At 31.8% G+C, this 23,173-nt stretch overlaps 1 protein-coding gene across 4 annotated transcripts in view; it reads left to right on the top strand.

Annotated features, from left to right (window-relative positions):
- The window catches only part of LOC114329219 (actin-binding LIM protein 3), a 148,592-nt gene that overhangs the window by 61,791 nt on the left and 63,628 nt on the right, over positions 1-23,173 (top strand). For 3 of the 4 annotated variants that reach the window (XM_050655981.1, XM_050655979.1, XM_050655978.1), the window contains exons 4-6: positions 5,911-6,131; positions 9,041-9,289; positions 16,236-16,304. In XM_050655981.1, coding sequence (XP_050511938.1) covers positions 5,911-6,131; positions 9,041-9,289; positions 16,236-16,304 — 539 coding nt within the window. The remainder of the gene's footprint in view (positions 1-5,910; positions 6,132-9,040; positions 9,290-16,235; positions 16,305-23,173) is intronic. The other variant, XM_050655980.1, reaches the window with a different exon arrangement.

The raw sequence follows: 23,173 nt of genomic DNA, 5'->3' as shown, positions 1-23,173 counted from the left end.
AATTTTGTTCTAAAAATGTGTTGTAATTGCCATACGATAAATAAATATCTTACCACATAGGTACCCTTTTATATTTGTCTGTATGTGATTTTCAGCATGTGAGTATTCCATGTAAGCATTGATCAACATATATCCCTAGGTATTTTGTTTCTTTGGTAAATGGTATCTCTGTTCCTCCCAGCACCGGTGGTTTTAGGCCCTGTAATGCTGTCTTTTTTGTGAAGTTGATGATTTACACGTTGACGATAAACGGTTTTTCGTACATATAACTAGCAGAAGAGAAGGCATGAAACGAATGATATTTGAAGGCAACGTAGCGGGCAAAAATTTAAAGGAAGATCTTCAGCACGATCTTCTTGTTGATGTGCCTATCCGTGACGAAGGTGAGCGATCATCATGGCAATCTTATCTACAGCAGCGCGGAAAAGCTGCACAATGTTGTGTTAAACCAGGTTCTGAGGTTCATTAACCAGGATATTTTTCTTCTTCCTGGACCTCGCTTTCCAAATATTTTTCCTTGAAGAATGGCTTGTAGAATCCAGCACGATGGTCGGACCAAAAAAGAACATATAACTGGTAATTAATTCTTCGAAAGAAAACAACACGCACAGGAGAGAGATAATAATTAGACAGAAATAGTCAATTAAATTACGTGACGCCACTACATCCTTACGAAGGAGAAAAGATAGAGAAGGAGAGGATAATCGGTCAAAGTTAACTGTATGTCAATAGATCCTCGTGTGTTAGTAAACAACACATTTTCAAAAGAGCCGTGATTTTTGTTGTATCGTATGCTTAATTATTTGGTTTTAAAAGTGCAGAAAGGATGTTACATTGATTAACTCGCCAACGTGTTTCTAAACTAAGATTTTGATAAGTACCAAGTAAGAAACAAGTTTCATATAGGTATTACTCAGTAATATATGCAATAATACTAAATACTACAAGATTATTAGTATCAAACTAGTATTAACCAAAATAATTGTTATAAAAGAATAGAATATAAATAACATGATATAAACAAGATGGCAAAACATTTGTGGGTGGATTTCATTAATGAAATCTATTTTAAGTATATCTAGTCAGTTTCCCAAATATTTTTGTTTAAATGACTAATTGTTTATTTTTAAATATTTGTAATTCAAATTAATTTCTGTATAAATATGTAAATTTTAAAATTGTGGCATCAGATTATAAAATATGTATTAGATTTCTGGACGAATATGATAATAATTTTTTATAATATTTATTGACATTCAGATTAAGATTAATCTAGAAGTCAATTTGATGGTTTAGTTTTAATGCTTATTATATCCAGGGTCTTCAGTTTAAGTGGTTATTTCCTATCAACTTTACTTGTTCAGTAATAACTTTAATGAGTAAAATAGTTTAAAAGATTCTAGTAAAAGAGAGGTTTACTCTTTTCGAGAACGAAATTCTTCTTCTTTTTGTGCAGACATAATTCTCTGTTTTTTCAATGTAGTACATTCTTTCACGGTTTTTGCTGTAAATTTTAAAGAACCGCTTGGATTGACATGAAATTTGGCATACGCTTAGCTAACATGTCAAAGAAAAAAAGTGATATGGTGCCGATGTGTGCTTTTGCCCTGGGGGTGAGTTTCACCCAATCTCGGGGGTGAAAAAATATATGCCCAAGATAAGTCCCGAAATGGATAAATTGACTAATTTTAAGCAACTTTTGTTCCATAGAATTTTTTCACCAAATCAATACTTTTCGAGTTATTTGCAAGTGAAAATGTTCATTTTTCAACAAAATAACCACGTTTTTAGACGTTTTTCGCAAATAACTCAAAACGTAAGCTTTTTGTCAAAAAAAAGTATTCTTAGCAAAACTATAGCCTATAAAAAAGTGAAAAAAACGGTGTATATATTAGGTCTCTATACCTAGCAAAAGCAGAGTTAGAGCTAATGAAAAATAGGTTCATATTCGAAAAATTCCAAATAGAATAATTCAATGTGAAATATCCAAATAATGAAGCATTATTGGGGAAAACACATTACAACTTTTTTAAAGTGTTTAAAAAAGCTTTATTTCTGTTTTTATAAAAAAAAAAGAATGTGTGTGTGTGTACTTTGTACGCACGTAAGAAGTTATACTTCTATTATATGATTTAAACGAAATTAATATACTTTTTATTTATATTTTATTTAAATATTAAACTAATTTATACTTACTACTTCTCAAACATTTTTATTAAAACAGTGCCAAAAATTAAAATAATAAAAGAATAAAACACACACAAACACATTAAAAATGCCACAAATGATTTCTGAACATTAATTGTCGGAAAATTTTTTAACTAAATATATACGTATTTTCTGAAAATAAAATTATATAATAAATATACTTACAATCATAAAATGTATAAAAAAAATAAAAAATAAAAGTTTCTATTGGGGTTCGAACCAGCTTATCAGCGCGTTTGGTATTGGGGTTCATAAGAAACGCTTCGCCACGGAGACAATGTGTCATTATGTGCGAAGATCGACTAACTAAACGGATTAAACTTTTGACATTTTTGAATTAAATCAAATTATTTTGATTTTGAATTGAAATGATTTAGAATTGAAAAAATACAACAAAACATAGAGTAAGAAAACAATATATTATGTGAATATTGATAGAAATTTTGATGGTAATCAAATTATGTAAATAAAAATATTACATACTATGTATTTTGGTAGGTTCAAGTAGGTAGGTACCTATTATACATTTACAATTATTACGTACCTGTTGCTTTTAAAAACTATTTAAAAGTCACTACAATTATAAACTTTTTTGTTTCTGTCCTCACAACAATAAAACTAATATATTATACAACATTTGTTTACCTTCATATTGAACAATTATTTATTATTGACAGATCATTTCAACACCCAATCAGAGCCCGTATAACGACTAATACCGTACTGTCGGTGTGCGCATGCGCGCAGATTAATATAAATTCACCTTCAATCTCAATCGCGCCTAAAGAAGTATAACTTCAAAAAATTTCTAGCATCAAATGTAAGCAAGTTACGCTCAAAATAATGTTGCTCCCTTTTGTTTTGACAGAAAAAAAATAATCGTTACCGCTTCACAAATTACCTTACTTTTTATGTTGTGTTTATATGATCTGTAAGTTTCATCGATTCAAAATGCTTATTTTTGAAAAAAATTGGTTGTAAAGTAAAATTTTTAAAAATTTTAATTTTGAAAAAAATGCTTTTTTATTAAGTTAACTTAAAAATTGTTAGAGATACCAAAAATCTTAAACAATAAAAAAAGTCGGCTTTACTTTTCTGAATATTTTGTATTTTTTTGTTTTACTGTGAGACAAAAATTGGTTAAGATTCGGTGTTTCTAAATTTGCATACACTCGTGATAAGTGACTCGTTCAAGCCCTTATAACTACAGCTCTTTCAAAAATAAGGACTTTGAACCGATGAAACTTACAGATCATATGATCAATACATACGTGAGTAAAAAGCTTGTGAAGTGGTAACAATTAAGTTCATTTGAAATGCTAATTAGGGGGTGATTTTCCCGATTTTTTACCAAAAAAAAAGAACCAACTTTATTTTGAGCGTAACTTGTTTACTTTTGATGCTAAAAATTAAAAAAAAAAACAAAAATAAGCATTTTTTAAACACTTTAAAAAAGTTAAAATGAGTTTTCCCCAAAAAAGTGCTTCGTTTTTTGGTTATGGCACGTTAAAATATTCGATTTGGACTTCGACGAATATGAACCTATTTTTCATTAGCTATAACTCAGCTTCTACTAGTTATAGGGACCTAATATATACACCATGTTTTTCACTTTTTTACGTGCTATATTTTTTATGAGAATTTTTTTCGACCAAATACTTAATTTTTGAGTTGTTTGCGAAAAACCGTATGAAAACGTGGTTATTTTGTAGAAAAATTAACATATTCACTCGCAAATAACTCAAAAAGTATTAACTTGGTGAAAAAACTTTATAGAACAAAAGTTGCTTAGAATTAGTCATTTTATCCATTTCTGGACTTACTTCGAACATATACTTTTCACCCCCAAAAGGGGGTGAAAGTCACCCCTAGGGCAAAAGCACACATCGGCACAATATCACTTTTTTTCTTTGACTTGTTAGCTATGTGTATGCCAAATTTCATGTCAATCCAAGCGGTTCTTTAAAATTTAGAGGTTTTGCAATATTTTACCTTTAAAGAATGTACTAATGTGCCTCCAGTAGATTGTCGTTCTATCATCTTCGTGGTCTTCCCACTGATCGTTCTCCTATTGGGGAAACGTCTCTTGCCGTTTTACTACTCCATTTGTTGTCATTTTGCTTATGTGGTCGTTTCATTCTCCTTTTCTGTTTTTTTAATCAGTTATTAATGTTGTCTGTCGTATATCTGCACTTTAGCTCTGTTCCATAGCGTCTTGTTATTGATTTTACGAAGGTTTTTCATTTCTTCTGTTTCTAGCATACTTTTTGCCCTCTCTGTATCAGGTCGTGTTTCTGCCGCATATGTGATTATTGGTGTGATGACTGTTTTGTAAATTCTTTCATATCTTTTCCGATATTTTTATATCTCCATATTGTTTCATTTAGGCAACCTGCGGCTCTGTTTGCTTTATTCATTAGATCTTAAACTTCTGTTTCGAGCTTTCCCTAGCCAGATAGTGTGATGCCTAGATATTTAACCTTCTCCATGACTTGTTCTATTATCTGTACCTCCAGCTCCAATTTACATTTTAGTAGCTGTTATAACAGGAAACTGGAACTGGACAGGACACATAGGAATAATGGAAGACAACCGTTGCACGAAGCGAATTCACGAATGGCGACCAAGGGCGAGCAAGAGAACAAGCAAGAGAAGTAGAGACAGACCTCAAACAAGATGGACTGGACTGATGACATCAAGCAAATGGCTGGTGGATGGAATAGCTGCTGTTGATGATGAGCTGTTATAACCATGCATTTGGTCTGTTTTGGGGAAATTAACATGATAAATATTCTGGCGGTTATATTAAATTGGTGCAATATACGTTGTAAATCATCTGCACTTTGAGTTAATAGTATGACATGTTCTTCATAGCAGATTATTTTAAGTTGTTTTTCTCCCATTGGTATCCTTTTTTAGTTCTTACTTTTTTTATAATTTCGTCCATGATCAGGTTGAACAATAGAGGACTCAGGGAATCCTCCTGTCTTATCCAATTGCCAGCTTCAATTGGGTCAGTTAGTTCTTCTTCTACTTCGATTCTATTTCGAGAATGAAATTATGAAATTAAATTATTTTTATTTATGGAGAGATTGGAAAATGGGTGTCATGGATGGCTCCTCTTTTCAAAAAATACACCCAAATCGTGATGTTAGTCACAGCTACGTTATAGATTTGGTGGCAAAGTACTCCGAAATGGGTCCGGAACATTCGTTGTAGAGTCCACAATCTCCATACCAGCAATAGCAAAACAAACTACATGTTTATTTAAGCAGCCCTAGAGCTGCAATGATTATTTCATTCGTAGAGATTCTGACCAATAGAAAGCTACAAGAATAAAAATTATATCGGGAACTTTTTTCGATAATTTCCCGTCGTCAAGTATTACGTCAGATGCCCTTCGTTGCTACGCAAAAATGAACATTCAGTGACATTAAAGTGACAATTAATGTTTTACAATTTGTCAAACACCATGAACAGGTTTAGCAAATATTAAGACTAAGATATCAATAAAATATTAGTTAAAATGATGTAGAAAACAGTTTTATTCCCGAAATAATCGAATTACACTTGAGCTCTTAAAAATTACCAATTTGTTTTGCCCTCGTGACACTTTGACATAATTTCACTCCCCTTCGGGCATAATTTTAGAGCTCTCATGTAATTACTACTGATAATTATAATTTTTTATTATATTTGCAGAGTGTGCTGGATGTAAGGAAGAATTGAAAGAGGGCCAAGCTTTGGTGGCTTTAGATCAGCAATGGCATATTTGGTGTTTCAAATGCACCACTTGTGGTACCGTACTACATGGGGAGTATATGGGTAGAAATGGAGTTCCGTATTGCGAAAAGGATTACCAGAAACAATTTGGAGTCAAATGTGCTTACTGCAATAGATTCATTAGTGGAAAAGTTTTGCAGGTTTGTATAAAGAAAGATGTAAAATAATATTTTGCAATACAATTTTTTATTTAATTCTTCTATCGGTCATTATCTTACTCTATTATTCTAAATGTTTACTTATTTTTTCAATTTGTTGGTAGTTTTTTTTGGCATTTTTTATCTTTACAATAGCAAGTAAAAACAAAGTTCATTGAGTGGGCTTGGAACTACTATTTCACGCCTATTAAGGATAAACCTATCTGCCTAAATATGTAGCGTTATTCAAGGAATTCAGCGTCTCACGACTCCTCATGATAAGATATATATAGCATTTATGAAACTTGAAACTATGATCGAAGAACAGAAGCAAAAAGTAGGAGCTCTATGTAAAAACTGCCAGGCCAGCAAAATATTTTTAAAACAAAGCTGTTCTCAAAAGCTCGCTACAAATGCCAGTTACGTTGTAGCTGTAGCATACAATATTGCAAAAAGTAATAAAGTATTCTCTTATGGGCGAATTTCTAAAAACTTGTATGCTTTATGTATGTGACATTTTGTGTCCTGACAAAAAAAGATTTTGACACAGTAAATGGCATTGTATGGCTTAGGCTACAACGATAGCAGTGGTTTTCAAGGAAGTGTCGGAAGCCACTGCAACGCAATATGACAGTGCCGACATATTGAGTGAGGTAGCCTATTCGGGGAGAAACATTCAGTCAACGGTTTATTGCGGCGGTAAAGTGTGGTACTGTGTGAAAACGGTACTGATTACGCTTTCTGAGTTTACACATTTCATTGCCGCAGTAATGAACCCTGATTTTTCCACCGTAATCTGACATCATTCGTGGCATTATTACGATCGCAATTTTCCGGTACCCCTTTCGAGGAAACCAAAGCGTTAGGGAAAAAACTTAGAACTATGAGAAAAGCATTAAATGTTTTTGTGAAGAATTTGAAATCTGAAGCTTCGCAAAAATAGTGCTACAAACCAATTGTTTGAACATCATTTTTAGCTTCACTAATGCGAATTAGCGTATCCCAGTTTCTACCAGATTATTTTTACAATTTTACATCACACACAGTTGTGTTATGTTCTTTTATTTAATTCGTTCCTTACAAGTTTGCGCATGCCAGGTTTAAACAATAACCTCATGATCATATCGAATTTATACTATAAGCAGCGAGCAAAAGTACATGTTCACCAACAACTGTCAGAGGAAATTGAAATTAGACGTGAGGTGAGGGTGAGACAGGGATGCGTATTATCGCCAACACTTTTTAATTCCTACTCGAAAGAGATCCTGAAAAAGCTTTTAAGTATGAAACAGCTGGAATAACGGTAAATTGAGTTCCCACTAACAACATTAGATAAGCAGATTACACTGTCATCTTAGCCGAAGATCTTCAGAGGCTGGCAACCAGAATAGCAAGTTTGGAAAAGAATACGGTCTAACAGTGAACGTCATAAAGAAAAAAATTATAAGGATATCGAAAACTGAAAGAAATAACGAGAATAAACGGAACCAATGTCGAACATATTTATCTTGGAACAATGATTACCTTCACAAATGATTACTTCCAGGAAATCAAAATCAGAATAGAAAAAGCTAGAGCAAAAACGAGGAGAGTGCTCTGCATAAGAGATTTAAAATTGGAGCACGTTTTTTCGACTTTGTTTTACAAAATGGAAGCTTGGACCTTGAATGCGACGTCAATAACAAAACTGGAATACTTCGAGTTGTGAAAGTAGTATAGAAGAATTCTGAAAATATCGTGGATAGAATACGTCACAAACAAAGAGATTTTGAGAGAGACTAATAAAGAAATAAAAATTTTGAATACAATCAAAACAAGAAAACCGAGTATCTCGGACATATTGCATGTGGAGTGATATACAACTTACTCCAACTGATTATGTAGGGAAAGATCCAAGTAAAGAGAAGCATAGAGAGATATAGAATATCATGGCTGTGCAACCTGAGAGAATCGCACGGATGTACATCAAATGAACTTTTCGTAGCAGCCATCTCTGAAGTCCGAGTAGCTCTGATGATTGCCGACATCCGTCTCGAAGACATTTAAAGAAGAAGAGGTCTAAATAATCACCAATATAGTTTAGTTCATTTTTTATTCAAGCTAGAATAACATGAATACTTACCCTTTTTATAATACCACGTTTTTATTATTTATAGGACATAATATAAAATAATGAATAGAAAATTTTACATGACATAGAGTAACGGCATCTATTGAGAAAACTAGTAGCACCATCTTTTAAGAAAATTGAGAACTAATTTATCCTCATAAAATTTAAAATGGCTTCGGATTCCAAATAAAACTCAATGGATCCATGTAAAAGCTGTTGAAAATTGCATTGCCATCGAGTTCTGAGCTATTCTGATAATTTCAGATCTCGTAACTAGTCGGGAGGTATGTTTAACATTGATTACAAGATTTTTCCCGGACAAAGTGACAAAGAACAGGCGAAATATATAAAAACGTGGTTCTTTCTTAAAGTTCCCTCTCCTGTCGGAGGTTGGATATCATAATGGCTATGGTCACTTTGTTGGCTGCTGCTCTGAATAGGTGTAATGAACTACAGTTAAACCATTCTCTAAGGTTCCTCAGCCAGCAGATGCGTCTTCTTCCTTGAATTCTTCCTTGCATAATAATTCTCAGCAACTCATATTTTTCTCCTCTGGTAATGTGACCCAAATATTCCAGTTTTCTAGTTTTTATACTTTTCATAATTTCTAACTCCTTCACAAGGACTCCTCTAACAATGCCTCTCTTGTTCCAAGTCCTTTGCGGAACCCAAATTGGGTATCATCCATATAAAAACGTGATAACATAACGTAACTGTAACCATTAATAAATGAGAGTCATATTTCCGAATTGTTTTCTTAATTTAAGTGTGCGTTTTGGATAAAAATGATAAAAATTTTTAGGCTGGAGATAATCATCACTTCCATCCAACTTGTGCCCGTTGTACGAAATGTGGGGATCCATTCGGTGACGGGGAAGAGATGTATCTTCAAGGTGGAGCCATTTGGCATCCTCGTTGCGGACCTGGTCCAACTGAAAACGGAGAAATCCTTAATGGTACTGGCGAAGTTACCAATGGTAACTGCACCGACACCGATATGTCAATTAAAGATTACGACCGGCATAGTACGTCTGGTGCTAGCGAGTTGCAGGTAAGTCAGCGAGTTGGTTAATGAAGATCTAAGGGTTTGCAGGTGTAGAACACCAACAATAATATTGTAATTTGACTCTAAACTTCTTATTTTTGTTGAATGTTAAATTTTTAAGGTTATTGTTTTACGGTATTGCGATATTCACAAACAATTATGCATTGAAATGAAGACGCTCATAGGCATAAACGTCATACGTAAAATACTGAAATCTAACAATAAAAGACTGAAAACGTTTGTTTTCTATACTTCCACAAAATTTATTATATCTAAGTGACTACAGCTGTTTCGGCGGAGTGCCTTTCTCAAGTAATATAGTTTACAATGTGTTTGCCTTTTTAATCTTCAACTGAAGAGGTTGAGGAGTGGGGAGCTATTTGTCTCGAGTTGGTCATTCAGAATTATATCTGTATTTTTCAGTTTATTAATTTCCATAGATTCTAAAAAAGATAGCTTAAGGCCTTTATTTTGAATATGTAGAATTTGAAACTCTTCATTGAAAGAATGATTATGATCTAGAAGGTGAAGTGCGTATGTAGAAGTGTCTGTTTTTCTATTGTTGAATGCCCTTTTGTGTTCTGCTATCCGTTTGTCAAAAGTTCTGCCAGTTTGACCGATGTACGTTTTCGGACAGTCACCACATGTTAGTTTGTACACACCACTCTGTAGTTGCTTTCTCTTTCGGCTTTTATTGTTCTTAATATATTTGCTTAAGTTGTTGTTAGTTCTGAAAGCTGGTGTTATTCCTTTCTTTTTTATGTATCTGGCTATTGTTGTTGTTATCTTGCCAGTATATGTGAGAGAGCAGAAGGTACTGGGTTCTTTCTGTGGTGGTGGATACACTAATTTCAGGGCTTTCTTGTGGAGTTTTTGGTTTAAAATTTTGTTAACTGTTTGTTCGTTATAGCCGTTGTTTACTGCTATTTGTTTAATGATGTTTAGTTCTATTTCGAAGTTATTTTTTGTCATGGGAATTTCTGTCAGTCTATGTATCATGCTATGGTAGGCTGCTAATTTGTGTTGTGTAGGATGGGATGATGAATTGTGTATAGTTGTGTCAGTATGGGTAGGTTTATGATATACGGAGAACTCATGTTTGTTGTGTAGTCTGGAAATCGTTACATCTAGAAAGTTTATAGAGTTATTCTGTTCTGTTTCTACTGTAAACTCAATATTATTATGAAGTGAATTAATATATGATAGAAATTGGTCAAGTAACGATTTCCAGACTACACAACAAACATGAGTTCTCCGTATATCATAAACCTACCCATACTGACACAACTATACACAATTCATCATCCCATCCTACACAACACAAATTAGCAGCCTACCATAGCATGATACATAGACTGACAGAAATTCCCATGACAAAAAATAACTTCGAAATAGAACTAAACATCATTAAACAAATAGCAGTAAACAACGGCTATAACGAACAAACAGTTAACAAAATTTTAAACCAAAAACTCCACAAGAAAGCCCTGAAATTAGTGTATCCACCACCACAGAAAGAACCCAGTACCTTCTGCTCTCTCACATATACTGGCAAGATAACAACAACAATAGCCAGATACATAAAAAAGAAAGGAATAACACCAGCTTTCAGAACTAACAACAACTTAAGCAAATATATTAAGAACAATAAAAGCCGAAAGAGAAAGCAACTACAGAGTGGTGTGTACAAACTAACATGTGGTGACTGTCCGAAAACGTACATCGGTCAAACTGGCAGAACTTTTGACAAACGGATAGCAGAACACAAAAGGGCATTCAACAATAGAAAAACAGACACTTCTACATACGCACTTCACCTTCTAGATCATAATCATTCTTTCAATGAAGAGTTTCAAATTCTACATATTCAAAATAAAGGCCTTAAGCTATCTTTTTTAGAATCTATGGAAATTAATAAACTGAAAAATACAGATATAATTCTGAATGACCAACTCGAGACAAATAGCTCCCCACTCCTCAACCTCTTCAGTTGAAGATTAAAAAGGCAAACACATTGTAAACTATATTACTTGAGAAAGGCACTCCGCCGAAACAGCTGTAGTCACTTAGATATAATAAATTTTGTGGAAGTATAGAAAACAAACGTTTTCAGTCTTTTATTGTTAGATAAAATGAACTTCCATCAAGTAACGGTCGAATCCATCAATTAAATACTGAAATCTTGCTTCCGGTAATCTAGTCCAGGGCCCATCTGTTTTGAGATGGACGTTGAGAGGTGACTCTAATTTTTTTGCAGAAATTGCTTAAAAATAACTGAAATAATAATATTTGAGTTATCCTCCCTCTCAAAAAGGTCCGGAACATTGTTTAAATAATCCAAATGTCAAAAAATGAAGGAAAAATTTGATTTTTTTCTTCGTTTTTTGATTATATCTTTAAAAGTATTCATTTCCAAGAAAAGATGTACTGACATAAAAGTTGCGTAATTAAATTTCCTACAATATAAAATTGGTTAAAGATTTAAAAAATAGTCACCCTTGTTGCAAAATAGCAATAATTGCGAAAAAAACATACAAAAACAAGTATTAGCATTTTACGTTTTTCAACCAATTATGCTTCACTTAGGACCTTCATATTTCACCCAGAAAAACTTTATGATACAATAAAACAATACTGTAAATTTCATTACGATCGGTTCAATAGATTTTGCAAAATAAATTTTGCAATCCAGCTTTCGCAAAAAAAATTCATTTTTTCAAAATGTTACAGGACTGAAAATAAAGCAGATAGAAAGTTGAAATTTTTTTTGCGTATAGAAGTGTACTGTACCTTTTATTTTCAATTTGCAAAATTGAAATCGATTAGCTATCACGGCGTCAGGAATTTTTTTAAATAAACATTAGTTATTGGTGCTACGCGCAGGACAGCGGTGTTCGAATCACCCAAGTTTATTTCCACCAAAATTTCTTCCAATCTTTATCTAATATATTATTTTCTTACTCTATATTTTGTTGTATTTTAATATTTTAATTCCACAAAAATCAAACTAATTTGATTATTGTTTGTGAAATATTGTTTAAACAATTGCATATGTTTAAAAATAATAAACTTTTATTCTCTAAGTTAAAATATATGAACAAAGAAAGTTTTTGCTAAAAAAAGTGTTATTTCAAAGGATAGAGTATGTGTTTTTATTTTGCAATAAACAAATTTATTTATTTATATCGAAATGTAATAAAAATTAAAATATATCAATCATTATCAAAGGTCATTGGAATGCCCAATCAGAGCAAACTCTCCGCTGTCCTGTGCGCAGCACCAATAATTAATGTTTATTTAAAAAAATTCCTGATGCCGTGGTAGTTAATGGATCTTAATTTTGAAAACTGCAAATGAAAGGTACAGTACACTTCTATACGCAAGAAAAAATTTAACTTGCTATCTGCTTTAGTTTCAGTCCTGTAACATTTTGAAAAAATGAATTCTTTTTGCGAAAGCTGGATTGCAAAATCTATTGAACCGATCTTAATGAAATTTACAGTATTGTTTTACTGTATCATAAAGTTTTTCTGGGTGAAATATGAAGGTGCTAAGTGTAGCATAAATGGTTGAAAAACGTAAAAAGCGAATACTTGTTTTTGTATGGTTTTTTTCGTAATTATTGCCATTTTGCAACAAGGGTGACTATTTTTTAAATATTTAACCAATTCTATTATGTAGCAAATTTAATTACGCAACTTTTATGTCAATAAAACTTTTCTCGAAAATGAATACTTTTAAAGTTATAATCAAAAAACGAAGAAAAAAATCGAATTTTTCCTTCATTTTTTGACATTTTGATTATTTAAACAATGTTCGGGACCTTTTTGAGAGGGAGGATAACTCAAATATTATTATTTGAGTTATTTTCAAGCAATTTCTGCAAAAAAATTTGAGTCACCTCTCAACGTCCAAATGTACCAATATTTTTACAGATGCTAATCTACACAAAACAGGTCTAATCTGTTTTTTCTTAACTTTTATTATTTTAAATGGAACATATTTTGTACAGGGGTGGGTATAAGTTAGCTGGTGTTCTCGGAAACGACGCATAAGTGAATTCCACCGCTCTCTCCCGCGTTCAGAGTGCATTACCTAGCAAAACGTCCGGATGGCATAAGTCAGTATGCTAGTCGACCTAGTAACGAACGAATACCGGTTTTTCATGCATTAAATTATGCTAAACCAGCATTTTCCTGGATGGATCGATATACGTAGAAACCGTGGCCTCCAAGCTCGCCAGACATGACCCCTATGGATTTCTCAATCTGGGGTATGCTTAAGAATAAGTTATTGGATAACTATCGAGTTAGGTATCATCAATGAAGATCTTGCGATGCTTGCTCGCATTCGTAATTTGATTGAAAAACGGTATTTGAAGTGTATTGAGATGAATGGTGAACATTTTGAACACTTATTGTAAATACATGATTATTTTTTGCAAATTTGCTAGCTGACTTATGCCCACCCCCTGTATAAAGCACCATTCCCATGACAAATAATTTACTGATAATAGACGTGTTTTATTTATTATTGTTTGCTTATTCATGTTAAGATACATTATTTAAACTGTTTCTTTATTTATCTTAGATAGTAATTATAGCTACTACATAAACAGTCTTGTTATTATTTTAATAAGTTTCTGAGTTTTAGTGAGTTTCACATTATGTCTAAGTTTATCTAAGTATTTTTTCACAACTTCAGAATTCAGAACTAGAGCAATCTAGACAGTACAATAACAACTTTATTGAAGAATTGCCTAACTTTCGGTTTATTTAACCCAATATTTCTAAAAGCCTGTTCTATACGGAGATGCTCTACAGTCTACAGTCATCTGATATTTGGATTTTGAGAATTTTTTCCTTGCCCTCGTCATGCACTATTCTTTATTACTAGCTGATCTGGCTAACTTCGTGCCGCCTTAGAATTAAATAATGTTCAATAACTAAAAATTCAGAGAAAGCCAAAAATAATCCACAAAAACATTCTGTACGAAAAAAGTTTTCAATGTAAGGCTTTCTGCTAGGCAATGCGGAATAATGTCGCATTGAATAATTCTTTATTCCATATTCCATGCGACGTTTCGCCATGCTTTCCATAGCTACATCAGACATGTAAAAGCCAGGTTAAATGCAAAAGTTGTTACAAAATACAAAAAAGCAAGTAAAATCGATTAAAATGTATCATGTAATTCTCATTAAACAATCAACATCAATCCGGAGCGTCGGAAAATACCAGAATAAAAGATTAAGCAAAAAGAAGGTGGTCCGGAACATAATATTTTTTATAAGATGCAACATTCATACACCAGGTTATAAATATGTTATTGCCGGACCTACTACTTTGTGATTTGTAACTGTTTAATTATTTTACTCTGATTTCCCGATGTTTAGAGTTTGATGAGAATTGTTCGTTTTTTTGCGTTTTGAGACAACTTCTGCATTTAACCCATTGAGTACGACACGGTTTGCAGAAGACGAGAAAAAAATATCTCTATTCAATTATTGATGGTTGATGTAAACATTTTAGTTAGTACGTAAGTAACGAGAATATGTTTATACAGACTGTTTAGATTGAAATTAGATGTACATCCTTTAAATGGCAGCTGAATATCATCAATTTCATCAGCTAAATAGAAACGGCTATTTCGTTTAGTTTTTGAATATTCTTGTACAATATTTACTTGCATAATCGCTTAAATTATTCGTTAATTTAATTAATATAATTATTTTTTCACTGTTTATTCAGTGATTACAATAATTTATATACTATGCAATAAAAACTAATAATAGAAAAAAAAAAAGAGAAACATTTGTAAAGTGATTTTGATGACATAACATACAGCTCACCAAATATAGCTGAAAGTGTGAAAACTCATGACGATTATGATGCGCATTCGTCAAACGACGGACCTCGCACCCGCACTGACGGTCCAGACCGTTTGTATATGCGTTCTCACTTCATTGAATTTCACACTTTCAGCTATATTTGGTGAACTGTACTGTTACTATAGAAACGAGTAGATAAATTTTGAACATCTTTAGCAGATTAAAATACAATTATAAAGTTTATTCACATAAGCTATGCAGTAGATGTAAACATTAGCTGACAGCGATGTCATTATCAGAAACCAACGAGTTGGCTATTTGGTTCAGTTTTTGAATATTATTGGATAAAAGTTACTTGTATAATCGCGTAAATCATTCATTAATTTAATTGATAGGTTTATTTTTCACTATCTATGTATTCAGTAATTACAATAATTTATATATGTACTATACAATAAAAGTTAATAAAGAGAAAAGAGAAAAAGTGATACAGTGATTTTAATAATATCTATACTGTTATTACGGAACGAGTCGATAAATTTTGAACATCTTTAACAACTTAAATCGTTGTTTACATGCACTGCATCGCTTATTGGAATTTAGTATAGTATACACACAGCAATGTTGCCGATTTTAGCGCTTCCTTATATCTCTCGTCTCTTATATCTAATTAAAAACTAAACGGTCTGTATACATCATATTCTTTTGACTGTCGCCAAATGATTTCTTTAACAAACTGCTACTTATTACAAATCCTGTTTATTTCTAATAGGTGATGACATTACAGCTACAATGTTTAGCGTTATCTTGCTTAAAAATAGATTTGATAAAACTACTTTAAGAAAAAAGAGCAACAGTAATGGTATAATTACTCATTTATTTGTAGAATTAATAAATGTTCAATGTATAATTAAATTATGTTAATTAAATATTGTTATCAGAAAATTATGTCACCGCTCACATAAAGCTATATACAACAATAACCTTGAAAATATGACCTAAAGTAGATTTTATGTTTTCCTACGTTTTTTAAGGCAAACCTTGTTTTTAGTGCTAGCTTGTACCTCTTTATTTTTGAGTTGCATTTTTATAGATTTTATTTTATTTTTGCATGTTTTTTGCAGTTTTCCATGAGATCACGTACTCCTAGCTTGAATGGTTCATTGTATAGCCCCACAAGCATGTCTAGAAAGGTTGGTTTTTGATATTTATTTAATTTTACAGGTATTTACGACTCCATACATGATATTTTTAGTTCGTATATTAACCATTACCACACCGCTAGCTAATAATAATTTTTCATGTATTTTTAAAGTATATGATAACGAGATATTAACCTAAATATGCAAACAAACGTTATTTTTATTTTAGTTTATTATACTAGCGCTCTCCGACATACGTATTCCTGTCTCTATTTACCTAGGGATTGAGAATTCTTCTGCAGCGCAATCTACCGGCGAGATGCAGCAAAATAGATAACAATATAACGGGTCGTTCCGAAATACTTAAATATATATTTTCACGTTATCAGTTGAGCGGTCCAGAGGGTGTGGCAATAGTACGTCTTAGTACGTTGTATCAGTTATTATAGCAGATAAAAAAAGTTATTTACAGTATACATAATGAACTATGACCGATCATAAGTACCGCCCCTAAAAATTGCTACCAAAATAAATTGTATCATTTAGAACTCAAGCACGTAATGTAATCGCCAATGTATTTCTACAAATGGAGGCAAAACTTCAAAACAACTTTAAAAAATTCTATTAATTGTATGAACGAGTCATTCCTGAGACCTGTATCTGAAGAATTGTCAAGAAAAAACATGAAATAGTTGCAGGTAATAAATATAATCTTTTATATCTCCGTTGTAGTGACACAAATGGTCACCACGCGAGCAGATTTTTAGAACAGGCATTTGGGTCTATATTTTCACCAGTCCCACAAATTGTGCCTACAATGTTACATACATAGTTTTAAAATAGTTATTAAGGTACCAAGGATATTATAAGGATAATAACGCTTGAGGTCAATGGTGTATATACCGAGGACCTTTGGCCCGAGGGATATACGTTGACCGAAAGCGTTATTATCTATAATAGTCCAGGAACCGAAGCTTTTCACCTTGCAATTTTTACAGAATGGATATATTTGCTTGAAAATTTAAGAATAGGTAGTGAATAGTCCAAGGATCAAAATCTATATAATTCCGAATGGCGCTTTTACCATGGGGGTGGTTTTGACCACAAAAGTTGATAAAAACATTCATTTTAAGCAAAAAATGTTCTATACATTTTTTTGATAAAATTAATATTTTTCGATTTATTCGCTATCGAAAGTGCTAGTTTTATATCGAAAAAATCAATGTTTTTCGATATTATACTCATTTACGATTCACTCAATTTTTGCCGCAGAAAAATTTTTTTCAAACCAAGTTCTTGGGATTTAAAGAACCTACAATTTCATATTTAAACATTTTTTCGTATCTCTGATGCTAATCTTTCTATTCTGAAGAAAATGGCATTTTTTACCAAACTACAAAAATTCGTTATTCGCTTTTACCTCCAGTTTTTTTAAGACTAATCATTCTAAGCCAGTTAAACTTCTGGAATCTATTACCAATACATAAATAAAGAAGTATCAGTAAGGCCAATGACTAAAAACACCGCTAACTTACATTATTAAGCTTCGAATTGGATTTCTCCTTTTTTTTTTTTCAAAAAAATATATTGATTTTATAACCGTAACTTTTTTATTTTTTATACTAGAAAGTTTGGTAAAGAAGAATTTTGTAGGTCTCTACAAGATCTATAAGGCTGTTAATATTAAACCCTTTTAAAATCGTAAGTCGCAAAAAGAGGTGACTGTAAAAGGGTTGGTAAAGGTGGTTTTTGCATGTTATTACAAGTTTTAATTGTCAATAGCTCACTCAGTTTTTGCCACAGAAAAAAATTTTGCTAACCTCGTTCTTGGGAATTAAATAAGCTACAATTTTTGATTTACATATTTTTTGTATCTCTGATGCTAATCTTTTTATTCTGAAGAAAAGGGCATTTTCTACCAAAATACAAAAATTCGTTATTCCTCTTTTAACTCCATTTTTTTAAAAACTAATCATTCTAAGCCTCTCAAACCTATAGAACCTATTAATAATACATAAATATAGAAGACCAAATAAGGTCAATGACTAATTTTAATTAGGGTGGTAAGTAGGGGAAAGTTTTCGATCACTTTTTCGCTGAAAAAAATAGGGACTGACATTCTTTTTATTATAAGTCACTTAATTTTTGAGCTAGGGACTACTTTTTTATTTCACGAGATATATATTTTTAAATACTTTAAATTTGTTTGAACAAGTTAACCTCGAAAAATGCATAGTTTTCTCGTCTTTTGACTTTGAAACTACAATATTTAGCATTAGCTCGATTAGTATTGTTCTTAAAGAAAATTAATAAAAAAGGTTTTGCTTATTTTTTTAAAAGGTACATTTTTGTTAAGCAACGTTCTTTTGATAAAACGAAAACTATTTGAGTTATTAGCGGAAAACTGATTAAAAACATTGTTTTTTTCTATATAAAACGAAGACTTTCGATAGCGAATAAATCGAAAACTACTAATTTTATCAAAAAAATGTATAGAACGTTTTTTGCTCAGAATGAATGTTTTTACCAACTTTTGCGGTCAAAATAAAATAAAAAATTTCCACCCCCGACATGGGGCGGCAACCACCCCCGTGGTAAAAGCGCCTTTCGGCCTCATATAGATTTTGATCCTTGGACTATCCACTACTTATTCTCAAATTTTCAAGCAAATCGATCAATTCTGTAAAAATTGCGAGGTATTGTCCTATTTTAGGCTTCATTACTTGGACTATAATACCCGTGGTGCCTTCAACGTTTAATGTCCAACTGAATTATTCTTTATATATGCAAAAAATTTGAATGAATTTTGAATTAATAATTTTTCAAATAAGTACATTTACCAGCAATAGTCGTAACGTAATTGTGGTAACCATAGTTTTACTTAGGTTGTTATTTGTCAACTTGACAGTATTTAACTAGTTATTTAAATTTAATTCCCTAGTGCGTTATTTTTCAAAATAACGCATAGGGCATTATATCATACTTAACTCACTTCGAAATTTAAAGAAACTGGATATGAAGTTAGAATAGATTTACTGTTTAATAAAACAAAAACAGAAGCCTTTTAATGGAAAACATGATATTCGTTTCTTTAGAGTATCTTATTTACTTTCAATCAAAATTTATAGAAAAAAAAGACCGATTGTACCTATGTATGGATGAAACTTATATTCATCGTAATCATACTGTGGATAGTTGTAGGAGTGATGATTTCAATGAAGGATTATTATCAAGAGCTATATCAAAAATATACAGATTAATAATGTTTCATTCCAGCAATAAGGCAGCCTTTATATACCGAATGCCAAAATTATTGAAGTTATACTTCTTTAGGCACGAGGGTGAATTTTTACATTCCCTGGCGCATGCGCACACCGACAGTATGGTATTAGTCGCTACATCTTTTAAGTTATGTAGCGCAAATAAGGTGTGCGTGAAAAGAATATATTATTAGTGTTTTTAGTAAATATATTTATTATAATTTTTATGTCTGTGGATTTGTCTTCCTCCTAATAAGTATTATTAAAAATGTTTATTTTCAATTAATGTATTTGTCACCGTGATTGTAATTATGTCCGAGAAATGATCGACTGAATGCAAAAACCGTGGTAGCTGATCGGTAGAGCATTAGCCTAGGGATCGAGAGGTCCCTTGTTCAAATCCGGACAAAGTCATATCTTTTTTTTTATTTTTGGTATTTTTTTGTTTTTTCTAAAATTAGTTTAATATTTAAATACAATACAAAAAACTGTTTAAAGTAGATAGGTATATTGATTTCGTTGAAATCATAATATGAAGTTAGATTATATTATAATAGAAGTATAACTTCTTACATGCGTACAAAGTACACACACATTCTTTTTTTCCAATACTAGAACAGGAGATTATCATATTAAAATGACTTTCGGACTTTCGATAATTATAATAAATGGAAAAATTAATTCCTAACTTATTCCTAAATCTGTGCCAGTAGTTGACAATGCTCCTTATCATAATGTTTAAACAGATAAAGTTATAAATTCTAATCCAGTAAAATCTAGTAAAAAATTTTCCAGTAGAAGAATAGTGTTTTAATTGGTGACATGAAGATGACTAATAAATATAAATCACTGCAAAAACACTTTATTATAATATACAGGGTGGTAGTAAGTGCGATGAATTTCGAGGGGCAATTCGGCATGAAAAAATGGCAGTTTGCTATATAAACGTATATCCGTAAATGCTTCCTTCGTTTCCGAGATACGGAGTGTTGAAATTTTTCTTACAAACTCATTGATCTGAAGTTGTTTAGACCGTTCGAAAATTTATTGATCTGAAATAGTTTGAGATATGTAAATGAAATTTGGTATGTTTTAAGAGGTAGTTATTGCGCATTTTTTTACTTACAATCAAGAATTTTATTGGCGCGTAACGGATAATGGTCTGAATTTCTTTTAAAGAAAAAAATAATACGCCACTAAGATATTTCAAATTAAAAATGATATTTGAATTTTTCTTTCCAATTTGGGACAAAAAATATTTGTTGCTTTTTTTCACATAGAGCGTCGTTTTTATGCAAGTAAAAATAAAACATATTGACGCGTATTTTTTATTTCTTTAATTTTCCAGATCAATCACTTATAGGCTGAGGAAAATCCACATGGAAGCTTTGAAGCTCATTTTCAGCATTAGTTTTCAGTAAATGTATGGGTTGGGGTAATTGATGATCATTTAATCGGTCCATATTTTCTCCGATTTCTTAACGATTAACAGGTGAATCTTACTTTAGTTTCCTACAGAAAGTTACCTTTTCTTTTTGAAGAAATTCTCTAGCATTAATCGTTGTAATCACTTAGATACAGTCTATCCAAATCGTTTGATAGGTGGAGGAGGTACGGTTACAGTGGCCTGCTCGATTGCCGGATTTAAATTCTGTTGATTTTGCATTTGAGGTTTACTTAAGTTCCTAGTTTATTCCACTTCCGTCGAAAGTGTTGACGACCTGAGGAATCGAATTATAGCTGGCTGTGAGACAATAAGAAGTCAGATGAAGAGAAGATATGAAAAGTTGGATCTTGTGTCGTATTTGAGGGAGGCAATTTTGAACATTTCTTTTAGCTTTGCACCTAGTTAAAATCTTTGTAGTGATACTTTCTTTTATTATTCTGGTTTAATGTGATTGTATTATACAGGGTGAGACAAATAAACGGCCTATTAGAGATATCTGGAGAACTAATGGCAACAGAATCATGAAAATTGGTAGGAAGGGGTTTTGGACAGTGATCTATTTAACGAAAATATTTTCATCTATTTGCTACCGTAATTTGGGGTGACTTTGACCGATTTTGTACTTTAATCCTATAAAAATCATATTTTAAATTTTGCTACATTTTTGTATATGCAAATATGTTATGGGTTTAGGCGTTTACTTTCAGTAGCTTAGATTATAATTACAAGAAAATAATCATGACTTAGAAAAAAAATAAAAAGTGCCTTTGGTGTTCTCACCCCATTTGGGGGGAAGTTGACCGTTATGCTTTTTGGCTGTTAAACTTATTTTTCTTTTAGGATGGGTTAATTTGACCGTTTTTTAAAGCATTTTTTCTTAATTGGCTATATTGGTGGATTTAACAACCCTTGGAATATTGATTCTTTTTTTTATTTAAAAATGAATTCTTAGATATTTATAAATTTGAATCGTTAAAAATTATTTTAAAAATTATACAGGGTGGCTGAAGTATATCACAATAGATCTTTTTCTATGTTTTTGGTCAAATTCGCCCCAGCGGTCAAAGTAACCCCATGTTACGGTACTTCCGGTTACACCGGAAGTCACTTAACACTTCGTTTTTTTTTAATAGAACACCCTGTATATTTTTACATTTTTGGATTCTCGTCGATGTTTTCGTTCTTAAAATATAAGGTTTTATCATGTTATACAGGGTAGTTTAAAAGATAATTACGTTTTTTTTTCTCTTAATTTCGTAGCAACATTCACACCCTGTAGAATTGTAGTAGTTTGACATCAAAAACTTTATTTACTCCCTGTGTTTTAGTATCATAATGAAATGATGTTTTATGGTACTTTTTTATGTCTTAAGCATTCCCTATATCTAACTGCTTTAATTTGTGAGTTATTGGTGATTCAAGCCAAACATTAATTGCAACAAAAAATATGTGAAATTTTATTAGGTTGGCTGTGAAAATATTCAATCACAAATAATTTTTCGGCAATAAATACATATTAATCTAAACTTATCCTTAAAATTACCAATTCGCGGTGTGCAAGTACTTGGAAGGGAAACGAGAAATTGTCAAATTGACGTATATTTCATACCTTCTGTCATTGAAGCAGAAAAATTATATATTGCTCCACAATATTGATATGATATGCAATTATTATATAAAGGTAAATTTAATTAATTGTATTTTGAGTGCAGTACTGCATTTTAATAACTAATTTTATTTACTACATACAATTGTTCACGTTTTCATAACATAACCTGAATCTTATTTTTTCTTCTTACTATTTTTTTGGACTATGGCCTTGACAATTATCCAGTAATCAGGACTAATATAATTGGCCAATATAATTAAAAGTGCGAATAAAAGTACAGAGCGTAGAAATAGGGGTCGCTTTACCGAACTTGCACGGTCCCAATAATGGTTGAGCTATCTAATTACCTATAGTCCGTCCGCTATAACTTTTCCCATGCGGTACGATTCATTTTCAATCAAATTAAGTCAAAACAGAAAGTGAAACGTACGCCCATGTGTGTAGTATATAGTATACAGTATAAAAAATGTATATAGACATCGACGTTCGTTTCAATTTATGTTTTGACTTTGATTGAAAATGAATCGTACCGCATGGGAAAAGTTATAGCGGACGGACTATACCTAGTTAAGCACAAATTAAAGCAGTTAGGTATAGGGAATTC

The sequence above is a fragment of the Diabrotica virgifera genome, chromosome 7 (assembly GCF_917563875.1).
Source record: "Diabrotica virgifera virgifera chromosome 7, PGI_DIABVI_V3a".
In the NCBI taxonomy this organism is placed as follows: domain Eukaryota; kingdom Metazoa; phylum Arthropoda; class Insecta; order Coleoptera; family Chrysomelidae; genus Diabrotica; species Diabrotica virgifera.
This window is presented reverse-complemented; position numbering and strand designations above follow the sequence as displayed.